The sequence below is a fragment of the Perognathus longimembris genome, chromosome 24 (assembly GCF_023159225.1).
Source record: "Perognathus longimembris pacificus isolate PPM17 chromosome 24, ASM2315922v1, whole genome shotgun sequence".
In the NCBI taxonomy this organism is placed as follows: Eukaryota; Metazoa; Chordata; class Mammalia; order Rodentia; family Heteromyidae; genus Perognathus; species Perognathus longimembris.
Genome location: NC_063184.1, coordinates 36,022,706 through 36,037,566, shown reverse-complemented (window position 1 = coordinate 36,037,566; position 14,861 = coordinate 36,022,706). Strand labels below are relative to the sequence as shown.

At 36.2% G+C, this 14,861-nt stretch overlaps 1 protein-coding gene across 4 annotated transcripts in view; it reads left to right on the top strand.

Annotated features, from left to right (window-relative positions):
• The window catches only part of Larp1b (La ribonucleoprotein 1B), an 84,552-nt gene that overhangs the window by 32,256 nt on the left and 37,435 nt on the right, over positions 1-14,861 (top strand). The window contains exons 11-12 of one of the 4 annotated variants that reach the window (XM_048333779.1): positions 5,052-5,224; positions 10,506-10,856. In XM_048333779.1, coding sequence (XP_048189736.1) covers positions 5,052-5,224; positions 10,506-10,856 — 524 coding nt within the window. Of the gene's footprint in view, positions 1-246; positions 1,235-5,051; positions 5,225-9,069; positions 9,518-10,505; positions 10,857-14,861 lie in introns of those variants that run through there. The other 3 variants (XM_048333780.1, XM_048333782.1, XM_048333781.1) reach the window with 3 other exon arrangements.

Below are 14,861 nucleotides of genomic sequence, written 5' to 3'. Positions count from 1 at the left end.
GAGTAGTCTAGAAATTTTGGCTCAGGAGTGGGATAGCTTTCCTTTTCTTTTGCTGCCAATATGCATTAACCTTAATCTTTGAAAGATAAAGATGACCCACCTTCTAAAGCACCATTGGGGTTCTAAATTTAATCTGGTTGTTTATAGAGTTTCCAAAACTACTTTATTATTAAGATTTTTTTTTTCCTGGATCATTTTAAAGACATTCCCTCTTGGGAAAAAAATGTGTGCTTAAACTTTTTTCAGTCAGGGTGATGATCTACTGATGCTCTTGGATGTCATTTGGTCGGAATACGCAGTGGAATAGGTGACTCACTGAAATGCCATTGTAAATATTGGACAAATTGTGCTGCAGAAATGAGAGCGACCAGACTGCCTTCTGTGCAAGAATATCTACTCTCAGCTCCTTGTGGAGGAGGTTGGGCCAGCACTACAGTGGAGATAACCACCTATGGGATGATGTGAGACAGACCAGAAGACTACTATTGTTATTACAGGAGCTGCCTATTTCTGTGAAATTAGCCTGGGCTTCATGGGCTACTTTTATTCACGGTGGGAAAGTTAATTTTATCATTGTGGAAATACTGCAAGATTCTGTGTTTTGTTTCCAAGCATATATACTTGTGCCCAGATCAATAAAGCAGAAAGAGAGGATTGAGTAGCATTTCCCAGATTGTTAGCTCCTTTGCTATTTGATTTTCCTTTCAGTAGTTATAGTTCAAAACACATGTTGTCATGGTGTTTCACATGGACTATAAGATTTATTAATGTGGACATGTAAGTAGTAAGAAATTTAAGAAATAAATAAGGGTATTTTTACTTTACTCTTAAGAAATGTATTTTTTATACATCAGTATGAGAGAGCTGTCCATCAATAAACCATGATGGACAGTTTCAAAGATACTTTTTATCTCATATTTCTTGTTAGTCTCTTCTATTTCCAGTTAGAAATTTGGGTGAGTGTTTTAAATGTTGAAGAAAAGTGACATTGTTTTAATTATTTTGTTTATTTTTTAAAAAGATATGATGACTGATTGTATAAGTTACATTTATTTATTGTGTAAACTTGGGTCCAAGATGATATTTTTCAACATCTTATGAGCAATTGTTGGGTAAGTTGGATACTATAGAAATTTCCTTTCTCTCAGGATAGCAAAGATAGGTCATTCAAATTGGTGATGCCTGTCTATTGACCATTTGTGCATTATTAATAAAATTGCAAGAATAAAATCAATGCTTTGTACATTTTTGTGATTTTTTTTAACATACTAATGGCATTCACATACATGTCTACAAAAAAAAGTCAGGGAATAATAAAGGTTCACAAATGGTGTGTGTGTGTGTGTGTGTGTGTGTGTGTGTGTGTGTGTGTGTGTGTGCGCATGTATGTGCATACCTCACAGTCCTGGGGCTTGAAGTCAGTCCCTGGTTGCTGTCCCTGAGCTTTTTTACTCAAGGTTAGTGCTCTACCATTTGAGCCAAGCCACAGATCCATTTCCAGTTTTTTCGTGATTAATTGGATATAAGAGTCTCAAGGATTTTATTGCCTGGTGCCTGAACAAATATTAGATATTTTACACAATGTTATTTTATAAGAAGGTAGGTGATTAAATGAAGAAATACAGATGGAGTGTTCTTAGAACTATGGTGGCTTATTTTAGGTCAGAGGACTAAATATGTATATAACCGTTCTCTATGAATCCCAAAATTTTGACTGTAACAATTCACTTGTGATAAGAAAAGCTAGTTTCCTAAAGTCAGTGGAGAAGTGATATGTCACAAAAAAAAATTGAAGTAGAAATGAGATGGGAAGTGGCCAGGAACCAGTGGCTCATTCCTGTAATCCTAGCTATTCAAGAGGCTGAGATGTGAGGACCATGGTTCAAAGCCAGCTCAAGCAGGAAAGTCTATGAGACTCCTATCTCTAATTAACCAGCAAAATCTGTAATTGGCTCAAGTGGTAGAACACCAGCCTTGAATGAAAAAAGCTAAGGGACAGAGTCTAAACTTTTATGTTCAAACCATACTACCTGTACAAAAAAAATTTTAAAGGGGAAAAAAAGGGAAGTACAGGCTATTAAATGTAGCTACCTTAAGATTTAAAAACATGACCTTGGATATATACTTTAAAATTTTAATATGGTAAAATATTTTAATATAATCCATCCTCTTTATCTAAGATTTAAATTCTATTTTTTCCTCTTTGGAGGTTGAATTGTAACATGGGTTGACATTTGCACTGAGCAGAAGACCTTAATGCACCACAAAAGGTTGATTATGAGAATGGTAAGATTACTTTTGAAATGAGGTTTTTCCCCTGATAATGGACATAAGTATTATACTATCAGTTTAAGGATTTTATTCAGGAAATTGAGAACTTAGGCTCCTGATTGTCTTGATCTGTTTTGCTTTACAAAATGATTATTAAATAAGCAGTGGAGTTTCCTTTGAAAATGACATACAGAAATGTTTGAAAATGTTACACAAAAACTATATAATCCTTTAGAAAGTGTAATTCTTCAGAATTGTGATATCCTCCTGGCAAACGGAAGAAAAATCATACTAGATATGAGTGTATATGGCAATTTGTATTTGGAAAGCCGAGCTGACAATTTTTACTTTTTTTTTTTTTTTTGCCAGTCTGAGGGCTTGGACTCAGGGCCTGAGCACTGTCCCTGGCTTTTTGCTCAAGGCTAGCACTCTGCCACTTGAGCCACAGCGCCCCTTCTGGCCATTTTCTGTATATGTGGTGCTGGGGAATTGAACCCAGGGCCTCATGTATACGAGGCAAGCACTCTTGCCACTAGGCCATATCCCCAGCCCTGACAATTTTTACTTAATGGGAAAAGCAGGAAAGATGAATTTTCTTTTACAAATTGTAACTAACAAAACCATTGAAGTATGTGTCCTAACAATTTATGTGTATGTAAATAGACTTGATAATTCAAATTATTTAAATTCACTTGGTCTAGAAAGATTCATGGTTGGCTATATTATTCTTAAACTCTATCATTTAGTATATTTTTAACTATAACCAAGACATATGTACAAACCTAAATATAAAGTGTCTTATTCAGTCTTTTACATTTTTTGTCTTATCCAAATTCTTTGGTGTTTTAATGTAATTCCATTTCTAAGAACATATTTTTCGCAAACAATGAAACGTATTTTATGGTGGAAGGGTAGTTCAAGCTTAATGAGCATTTGGGGATGATTACATAATAAACTGTTAAATGGATGTTAGACAATTAAGTTTTAACATTAAAATAGTAGTTACTGATTTTTATACTATATGCTGGTTGCTGTTCCTGTTATTCATAAGTGAACTATGTGTAGTAGTTTAGGTATTTCACATTTAGGTAGTTGAGTAGGGAACAAAGTCACGCCTTACATCCTGCAGGATAGTGTGATTGTCTCCTTTTAAAGTTTTATTTCCTGTATTAACATAGATAAGTTCATAGTATTAGAAAGTACCTAAGAGTTAATATTTTTTCCTAACTATACAGCTTTTTCAGTGTGAAGAAATCTAAGCCCTGTATTTCATTTGTACGATTTTAAAAGGATCGATTGATATACCATTAGTCAAGAATGATGTAGAACAGCAGTATCCAATAGAAATGTGTGTGTGTATGTATCTAAAAAGTTTATTCGCTACAAAACACTTAAGTTCAGCACTATTTTCATTAGATCATTTATTATATCCACATATTATTTACAACATATGCTCGTTGTTAAACTTTGGTAGTATTTCAGAAGGTAAGATAAGCAGATGTTTTATGATTTACATTTGGCACTTGTTATGAGCACCTTTAAAAAGCCACATTTCAAGTGCTCAATAATTGCATATAACTAGTTGCAAAATTTGCTGTTACAAAAATTGTTTTTTAAACATTTTAATTGTAATTTACACACATTTGTCCATCCATTTTAGGAATGTGTATCCAACAGTGGAATCAAGATATAACAAATTCCTGACACCCCCAAATTTTCTGGTATCTTCACGGTCAATCTGTACCATTCATTCTACTGCCTAGCCCCAGCTAACCACAGATGTATATACCAAAATTGTTTTTTGTTTGTTTTTGCTTTCTTTTGTGGCTCTGGATATTGATCCAGGGCCTCACACACAGAAGGCAAGTTCTCTGACATGGAGGTACACTCACAGTCAATGTCTACTGTATTGAAAGCACAAATTAGAAGTTTTTCAGAAATAATATGTTGCTAAAATAATCTGGGAGAAGTACTAAAGCCATCATGTATATGGAAGTAAAAATTCCAGAGCACTTCTGCCCCAGTCCTGCAATATGCCTCTAATTTTGTAAATGAAAAGATTTGTTGCTATGGATTTATTTCAGCTTTCTGATGTAACATTCAGTTGTGTAATTTAATTTTCAGTGAATTGAGAATAAATGATGAATTTTGGAATTTTACTTTAAAAATTCATGTTTTTGAGATTGTAACATGTTTCAGTTTATACTTTTAAAAACAAGTCTATATTGCATCTTAGGATGAAAATATAAAACTTAAAAATGCTCTTATTTTTGAAAAATATAAAGAAAATAATTTGAATTTTATAGATTATATTATACATTTTTATTCTAAATAAACTGGCATGCCTAATATGAAAAGGGCCTTTTAAATTCCAACAGTTTTTAGATATTTTGAAAGTTATTGCTGAAGTTGGACACTTTAATGTAGTGACATGTACTTTTCAGTATTCATTATGAGTCGAGATGATAATTGGGTAGCCTGCATTTAGTAAATTAATCTTAAGTGTGAAAAGTAAGAGTAATGGCTACTTTAAATCCTAATGAAATAATCATCTAATTTTGCCTTAATGCTATAGAATAACTATATATAAGAGCAGTTGAAATTGTATGATTTAACTATAACTTACTGGTTTTAAGTAAAGATTTCACTGATAACTTGGTTCCCAAATAGATTACCATCATAATTAGTGATTCATATGGATATGCTTGAAGTTAGAATGCATGTGAAAATGTATTTCATAAAGAGAACAGTTTTAACTTGCAACTAATTTAAAATTTTAGGGTCTGCCCCAAATTATCCAAGAATTGGAAGTCCAATGAGCCCAAATCAAAATAATGAAACAAGTAATCTTCAAGCAATGTCTAGAGGTTTATCAACCAGTTTACCCGACTTGGATTCAGAACCATGGATGGAAGTAAAAAAGCGACACTGCCCATTCCCTGTGAAATTAAAGGTATGTTATATTAAGTCAAATGAACCATAGGGTAGCCTGACTACAGTATTACAGTTGGTGACGCTTCCCTTTTTTTTTTTTTTGGCCAGTCCTGGGGCTTGGACTCAGGGCCTGAGCACTGTCCCTGGCTTCTTTTTGCTCAAGGCTAGCACTCTGCCACTTGAGCCACAGCGCCACTTCTGGCCATTTTCTGTATATGTGGTGCTGGGGAATTGAACCCAGGCCCTCATGTATATGAGGCAAGCACTCTTGCCACTAGGCCATATCCCCAGCCCGGTGACGTTTCCATTTGTCAGATACATGTGTAAAATTTGGAAAAGTTAAAATGTTAAACACAGTTATGTAGTAGAAACCCATTTTATTTAAAAAAAAATTGGTGCTGGTACTAGGGCTTGGATTTAGGGCCTTGTGCTCTTGCTTGACTCCTTTGCTCAAGGCTATTTAAGTCACATGCCCATTTCTAGCTTTTTAAAGATATGTCTTAGATACAAGAATTACCTGTCTGGGTTGATTTCGAACCTCAAACCTCAGGCTCAGTCTTCTGAGTAGCTAGGATTATTGATTGGTGTGAGCCACCACCACCCAGCTATTATACTAAGTTTTTTGTTTTTTTTTTTGCCAATCCTAGGCCATGAACTCAGGGCCTGAGCACTGTCCCTGGCTTCTTTTTTGCTCAAGGCTAGCACTCTGCCACTTGAGCCACAGCGCCACTTCTGGCCATTTTCTGTGTATGTGGTGCTGAGGAATCGAACCCAGGGCCTCATGTATATGAGGCAAGCACTCTTGCCACTAGGCCATATTCCCAGCCCCTTTTACTAAGTTTTTAAGGTAAATCTGCAGGACTTCCTTTTGGCAGATATGCTTTCTTTCTCCTTTTCCATCCCTGAAGAGTTCCTAGACTTTTACCATTTTAAAGGAGAAGGCCCCTCACATATGTCCTAATCTTGTAACACTTAAAAAGAGGTATGGTGAGAATAATTTTCCTGTCTCCTATCTGGTCTACTTCTGGCCTATCTAGCAAGGGAACCAAAAAGTCAGTTTTCTTGTTTAGGAGGTGATGGGAAATGTATTTGGCAAAAAATTGCCAAAGAAGACATCGAACTGTTCTTTTACTACTAAAAGAGACAAAAAACAAAACTTGTGAAAACCTGCATTTCCTGTTTAGATAAAGCTGGTTTAAGACATTTTAAAAGAACAACAAAACACTAAAGATTGTGAAGTTAACTGAAAACGTTTGCCGTTCATAAAGATAGCATAGTGGATTGATAACTATTATAAAGATGGTAACCTCAGTCCATTTGTTTATTTTAGATTTAATTATTAAATTATAGCTACCCTCTCTGAACAGTGTTTAACGTTGCGTGTCTCTGAGGGTTAGAAGGTTGTTTTTAAATCCTTTCATGACTCAGAAGCAAACCTTTTTAGTCCTTAGGCTACTTTTTGAAATACAAATCCATGAAGCATGTCTATGGATACAATAACATCTAAGAGTTTTTAAAAATAAGCATAGGCTGTGTAATATTTCCCCAGCTTTGAATGAGAACTTTCATTTCCAGCCCTGCCTTTTATTTGCATATACAGTGAAAGTTTACATAGATCCAAATTTCCCAAGCCTAGGGCAAATACCAGTATACCTTTTTAAGTTTTGAGAGGCTTTTTTTTTTTTTTTTTTGCCAGTCCTGGACTTTGGACTCAGGGCCTGAGCACTGTCCCTGGCTTCCTTTTTGCTCAAGGCTAGCACTCTGCCACTTGAGCCACAGCGCCACTTCTGGCCGTTTTCTGTATATGTGGTGCTGGGGAATTGAACCCAGGGCCTCATGTATATGAGGCAAGCTCTCTCGCCACTAGGCTATATCCCCAGCCCTTGAGAGGCTTTTTTAGTGCTTTCTCATCAAGTCCTGGGTAAGTCTTGTAAAGGGGCTTGGTCATTTACTTCAAGGCCCAGGCATCCAAATTCTATAGAGCCCAGCCATTCCACAGGAAAATTTTGAACTGTTTCTCCGTCTCAGAAAGTTAGAAAAAAATTAGATGCACTGGAGTTACAATGTGAGCTAGATGGCTTCACTTTGTATAGAGAGATCTATGCCTTTTATGGAGTGATACAGTATCTACAGAGCCCATGAAATTAAGGAGAGATCATTCTGTATACTGTAATAAGTCTCCACAGGTTAGGGTCACAGACCTTAATTTCCTTGCTAAGTGTTTCCAGTTTTTAATCAAAAGCCATTCATTTACAATATGATACACTACATTAAGCTGTAGAGAATAAGTTTCATTAGTGCCTTGGCTATTTTCAGCATTAGATTCAATGTCATAAAAATAGAATCAAGCTCATAAACAAGTGCTTACTAGAGTTGTTTTCCATGAATTTAATCCCATATGCCATAAGGATCCAAACTAGATGACAAAAACTGTGGTTAGGGCTGGGAATATGGCCTAGAGGTAAAGTGCTTGCCTCGTATACATGAAGCCCTGGGTTTGATTCCTCAGCACCACATATATAGAAAAAGCCAGAAGTGGCACTGTGGCTCAAGTGGTAGAGTGATAGCCTTGAGCAAAAAAAAAAAAAAAAGAAGCCAGGGATGGGGCTTAAGGCCTGGGTTCAAGCCCCAGGACTGGCAAAAAATTAAAAAAAAAATTGAAAAACAGTTTAATAATGACAGAATAGGCTTGTTATTTATAGTACACATGACATCTTATGAATGATGACATTAAACTTGCACCATTAGGTTTTGTTAGTTATGATTAGGAACATATGCACACAAACCTACACAAGGGTAAAATTTAGAGACACCTGCCTTGGTGAAGTGTTTTCCCGTGCTTGGCAGCTTAGTATTATATACTTTATTTGGGAACACAAATATATGTAATATACAGAGGATCCACCAACAGTTATCACAATTAACACAGACGTTACAAAAAGGTTAACTTATCTTGTGGAGTAAAATCTAGAAAGTGTCTAGGTACAGTAGAAGTATACTGTATAGCATCAAGATACATCTTAACTTTGGAACTTCAAATTTAGTGAACAATACCAGTAAGCCCAAATAGACTTGTGTCCTGTTGTACAAATGTATCTCATATATACAATAATATTCATTTAGCTCAATGTACATGGTATGAAAAATAGAGCACTTAGTGTTTGCATGAATTATTAGCCTTACATTTATTTATTTATTTGTTGGTTGGTTGGTGGTGGGCCTTGAACTCTGAGTCTGGGTGCTGTTCCTGAGTTCTTTAGCTCAAAATTAGCATTCTACCACTTGAGCCACAGTACCACTTCCAATTTTCTGGTGGTTAATTTGGAGATGAGTCTCACAGACTTCCCTGCCCAGGCTGGCTTTGAACCTCAATCCTCAGATCTCAGCCTCATGAGTAGCTAGGATTATTTAGGTGTGAGCCACTAGCACCTGGCTAACCTTACCTTTTAACTTCAAATATTTGTACAGTTATATAGAAATTAGACACATAGTTTTATATGCTGTTTAGTTATAGACCTGTGGAGTTCTCTTAAAATAATAGTTGTTTGTTTAACCACAGTTGTAAGATGGTCATAAAAACAAAACAAAATAAGATGAATAAAAACCAAAAACCTGTAATCCTAGCCACTAAGAATGCTGAGACTTGGGCAATCTGTTTTGAAGCCTGCCTGGGCAGGAAATTTGGAGACAGACTTCTCCAGTTAACCAGCAGAAATTTGAGATTGGAGTGGCTCAAATTGTAAATTGGTAGATGGACAGCTAAGTGCTATCAGCAAAAACAACAACAAAAAAGGGCACCTGTGACCCATACCTGTAATCCTAGTTATTCAAAACTGAGATCTGAGGATCTGATCTCTCTTTTAGGGTAGGGTGGGAAGAAGTCTCCGAGACTCTCTTACCTCTAATTCACCAGCAAGAAGTGGAGGTGTGATTCAGCTAATAGAGCACCAGCCTTGAAAGGGAAAAGCCAAGTAAGAGTGAAAAATGATGTGAAAATTGGGACAAATTAGGATGGGATAAAGAACGTATAGAAGGATCAACTAAGAGACCATTGCATTGTGAGATTAAAAAGCAGTCATATTAGCCAGTTCTGGTAGCTCATGTCTGCAGTTCTTGAGACTCAGGTGGCTGAGATATAAGGATTGAGGTTCAGAGCCAGCAGAGGCAGATCTAGGGTACTCTTACCTAATTATGCAGCAAAAAGCCAGAATTGGAGTACTTGCTGAAGTAGTAGAGTATCAACCTTGAGCAGAAAAAGCTGATCAAGAGCTCTAGTACCAACATGTATATGCACGTATGTACACATACAAATACATACATATATATGCTTATGTATGAATACATGTATATATACAGTGAAAGTAGTCTTAGACTACCAAAGGACACTAAATGTGAAAGTGAAAAGACTTTAGTTTCTGGCTGATCAACTGGTTCTAACCAAAAAGACAATGGCTCACACCATGTAATCTTAGCTGAGATTCAGAGGATCAAAGTTGGAAGCTACCAGGCAGAAAAGTCCACTAGACTACCATCTCCAAAATAGCCAGCAAACATTAAAAAACAAACAACAAAACCAGGGCTAGGAGCATGGCTTAAGAAGTATAGTGCCAGCTGTGCAAGTACAAGACTGTTCAAATCCCAGTACTTACAAGAAGAAACTTAAAACTCGGGTTCTAGTTCTAATTCTGAATTAAAAGGCATGCAAATTCACATCTCTAGGGTTTTTTTTCTTTTCCTCTTTATTATTGTAAAGATGATATATACATATATTAGAGGTATTACAGTACTGTAAGTAGGGTAAAGAGTACATTTCTTTTTGGACAATTTCCCCATTTCGGACATTTTTTTCATGATCTAATTGAAAAAATCAGAACCACTCAAAATCTAAAGGACTTTATTATAATCCTCTTTTAATTATACTTTGTTTTTCTTTAGTTTTCAACTTAATTCTGAATTCAGTGCGCTGTCCCTGAACCTCACATTATCACATCAGGTTTTTGAGTGGTTACTTGGAGATAATGGAGTCTCAGGAGGACTTTTTCTTGGCTGGCTTCAAACCATGATCCTCAGATCCCAATTTCCTGAGTAGCTAGGATTACAGGTTTGAGCCACTGGTGCCTGGCATTAGAAATTGCTTTCTATTAGGCCAAAATGATACTACTAAATTTTCTTTTAGAAAATTTGGCGTCTAAACTAGTCATTAAACATACAAGTTTGATACCTATTTGTAATATTGTTATATCACATTTATTTTAAAAGTAATAGAAACATTCATGAAAGTAACATTTTTTTAACTTCAGGAATCAGTGTCTGTATGTGAAGAGACATCAAATCAACTATATTTTCCAGAACAAGAAGTTGATTTTTTATTTGATGAAGAGATGGAACAAATGAGACCAAAAAACACACTTAATGATTGGTCTGATCATGATTCAGATTATGAAATTAATGACCAGGATTTAAACAAGATTTTGATTGTAACTCAGACACCATCATATTTGAGAAAATATCCTGGAGAAGATCAAACAGACAACCACACATCTCCTGCAAAAATTACATTGGAACTAGCTAAAGTTATCAATGATGGCTTACATTATTATGAACAGGATCTCTGGACAGAAGAAGATGAAAGCACACTCACAACCATAAAGGTAATAGTTTCTGGCCAACATCTTTCTCCCGACTAATTGTATAATAATGCTGGCATTTTGTTAAACTGCATGACTTATGGAATTTTGAATATAAATAAATTACGTTTAGTTCAGAAATTCCTTGATGTATTTGATAGTCACAATCTAAGAAATAATTTTAATTGACAGTGTAATGTATATTCTAACTATGAAAAACCTCTTTTCTCATTCATACTTGCTCTTTTCAGGTGGAAGTAAGAAGGCCCTTCTTCATGTGAAGGAATTAGAAAGTGAAGTTATCATGGATAGATTTAATTTATATACTCATTCTTAACCTGGCTATTATCTAAGCTACATGGGCTAGTAGCTTTAGAAATTCCACTTCATCTTAGTCCATGATGTATGCTCTGCAACAGTAGAAATAGCTTGGGACATAGTAGAGCATTAAACTGGCAATTCCTCCTTGTCCAGTCATTACTTTGGTGCTATAAATACAAATATCTGAAATCTTGCTCTGGATATCTTGCATATCACCTCAAAATTTAGCCATTATCCTAGTAGACAAGGTAGAATAATAAAAGAGAACCACAGTAGTTTCTTTAGAAATGAATTAAAGAGATACACGGAGGGACTGGGAATATGGCCTAATCGCAGCAGTGCTTGCCTTGTATACATGAAGCCCTATGTTCAATTCCTCAGTACCACATATATAGAAAAGACCAGAGGTGGCGCTGTGGTTAGAGTGCTAGCTTTGAGCAAAAAGAATCCATGGACAGTGCTCAGGCCCTGAGTTTAAGCCACAGGACTGGCAAAAAAAAAAAAAAAAAAGGAGGGGGGGGGAGAGAGAGTTACACAGAAAACAAGGGATCTTTTTCTTTGTGTGTGTGTGTGTGTGTGTATGTGTGTGTGTGTGTGTGTGTGTGTGTGTGTGTGTGTTTTGTCAGTCCTGGGCTTGGACTCAGGGCCTGAGCACTGTCTCTGGTTTCTTTTCGCTCAAGGCTAGCACTCTGCCACTTGAGCCACAGCGCCACTCAGGGCTTCATGTATGTGAGGCCATCCCAAGGGATCTTTTTCTGCCATTAAAATTTTCAGAAAAGCCTTGAAAGTTAAGTAAGTAGTAAGATAAAATGTTTGGGGAAAGTTATATAGCATTTTATGCCAAATAGAAAAGTTATATCGGTCAGAAATAGTCACAGTTATGGAATGAAAAGCTGGCCAGCTAGTGGTTGAAATAGGGAACTCCTTGCTTCTGAGCTTCACTAGATGTATGCTTTCTTTCTTGGCTCCTCGTTTCTTTTTTTTTTTTTCACTTATATGTTATATAATTTACATATACAGTAATCTTTGTCATCTAGCTTTAAGCATTATGGATATATTTGAGTATTTATCCAATCTAGATCTGATTTTTATCTATGTAATCAATGTTTGCTTCACTTTCTTTGGTTTTGATATGTTCATGCTGAAAATGTCACTTCTCATGAGACTTATACTTCTCCCATGGGTCTATTGAAAAGAAGAGAAATCATTTAGCAAAATGTTCATTGATGGCTCAAGCCTCTAATCCTAGGTATTCAGGAGGCTGAGATCAGAGGATCGCAGTTCAAAGCCAGCCCAGGCAGGAAAGGCCATGAGACTCATCTCCAGTTAACCACCAGAAAACCAGAAATGGTGCTGTGGCTCAAGGGTAGAGTGATGAAGAGCTGAAGAGCTCAGGGACAGGGTCCAGGCCCAGAGGTCAAGTCCCATGACTGACAAAAAAAAAGTTCACAAAGTACTGTGTTCCAGATATTTAAGTGACCATACAGTAAGTACTCAATCACTAATTATTAGAATAAGTATTATGAAAGAAAAACACAGGATGGTGTTGCATTAGGTAATCAAGGAAGTCATCTGACAGAATCAAATTATAGTGAAATCTGAAATACAAAGATTAACCATGCAAAAATAGAGAAGCGGGCTGGGAATATGGCCTAGTGGCAAGAGTGCTTGCCTCATATACATATACATGAAGCCCTGGGTTGGATTCCTCAGCACCACATATATAGAAAATGGCCAGAAGTGGTGCTGTGGCTCAAGTGGCAGAGTGCTAGTCTTGTGCAAAAAGAAGCCATGGACAGTACTCAGGCCCTGAGTTCAAGGCCCAGGACTGGCCAAAAAATAAAAAATAAAAAAATAGAGAAATCATATTCCAAGAAGGGAGGAGTAAGTATCAGGGATCTGCAGTGGGAAAGAATTTGGCATGTTTGCCAGGCACTAGTAACTCAGGCTTGTAATCCTAGCTACTCAGGAAGGTGAGATTTGAAAATTGCAGTTCAAAGCCAGCTTGGGCAAGAAAGACCTTGAAACTCATGAGACTCGTCTCCAATTAATCACCAGAAAACCAGAAGTGGAACTGTGGCTCAAAGTAGTAGAGTGCTAACCTTGAACAAAAGAACTTAGGGATAGGACCTGAGTTTAAAGCCCCACAACCACCAACAACAAAAGAGAGTCTGTCATATGTGAGAAGCTAAAAAAAAAAAATCTGTCCATAGTTTATGCAAAAAGGTTATTACAAATGTGTAGACAGTAGTTTCATTATACACCAATATTTGGACAATGTTAAATAGTTCAGTTTCCTCCCTCCCCCCCACCCCACCCCCGGTCTTGGGCCTTGAACTTTAGGCCTGGACACTATCCCTGAGCCCCTTTTGCTCAAGGCTGCGGCTCTACCATTTGAACCACAGCTCTACTTCTGGAAATCCAGAGTCTCAGAGACATTCCTGTCTTGTCTGGCTTTGACCCACAGTCCTTAGATCTCAGTGGCTTGAGTAGCTAGGATTACAGGTATGAACCACTGGCACCCAGCTCAGTTTGGAATTTATTTAAAGTTTACATTCAGAGTTTTACACATGACCAAGAGTGGATTGGGAGAAACTAGCATAGAGAAGCAAAGATACAGAATATATGCAAAGCAGATCTTTGCTATTACTAGATAAGTTTCACATTACTTGTGTAAGGTAGAATTTCTTTTAGGAGGCTGTTAAGAGATTATCCATCTGGTAAATGGATGTTGGTAATGTAAGGTAAACTAGTGACACAGGAAATAAAAAAATGAGAAGACTCAGATCTGAGCCCCGATGAACTATTTTATAGTTGTATAGAAAAGTGTGAAGTGTAGATTCCAAATACTGGCTCCAGGAGGAGAGAATATCCAGAGATCTGCATGATAACTTATTATTAGAGAAATGGAATACTGATTCAAGGTTTGTTCTTAATAGCATTGTAAAATATGGGGAATTTGAATAGTTTACCTTGGCTGAAACTATAAAAACAGGCAAAAGATATAAACTTGGGATCAGCCAAAATTGAGGATTCTTAAATAAGTCCTTATCCTATTAAGTTGATATAAAAAAGGAATAAACTGTAGTAAATAACTTAATTTGCTTCTCCACCTTCTTCCTTATGAAATACAGTATTTCCTTGGTGGTTCTATGCAAAAGGCTGGAGTTAATTATGCAACCTAGATTCACACTATCTTGGTGACTAAATAACCCCTAATTGTACATTTAAAGTGATTGTAATCTGTTAGTTTCAGAGACAGCTACCATAAACCAATGAAGATCCTATCTACATCTATCATAGACCACATATATTTTACTCAAGAGTTTTTTTTTAGAAAAGAGCAGCACACAGAGTTAGTAGTCAAATAAAGAAATGAATTGTTACACCTACCTGAGAATGAGAAAAAACAATAGAACTATACTTTAAAATAATAGAGATAATAGTTATTCATCAAAATAGGGATTACCTGTATCTTTATGGAAATATGGATTGCCTCTGTGTTTAAGGAAAGAAATATAAGTACAGATAAAATAAAAGTACCAAGATTCACTATAGAAATCAATTGCAAGTATTAACAGCAGATTAGACACAATTGGAGAATGTGAACTTTATACAAGAAATACAGAAATTAGCACAGAGAAACAAAGAGATAGAATATATATAAAGCAGATATAAAATGGAATTCTATAGTCTTTGCTATTATTT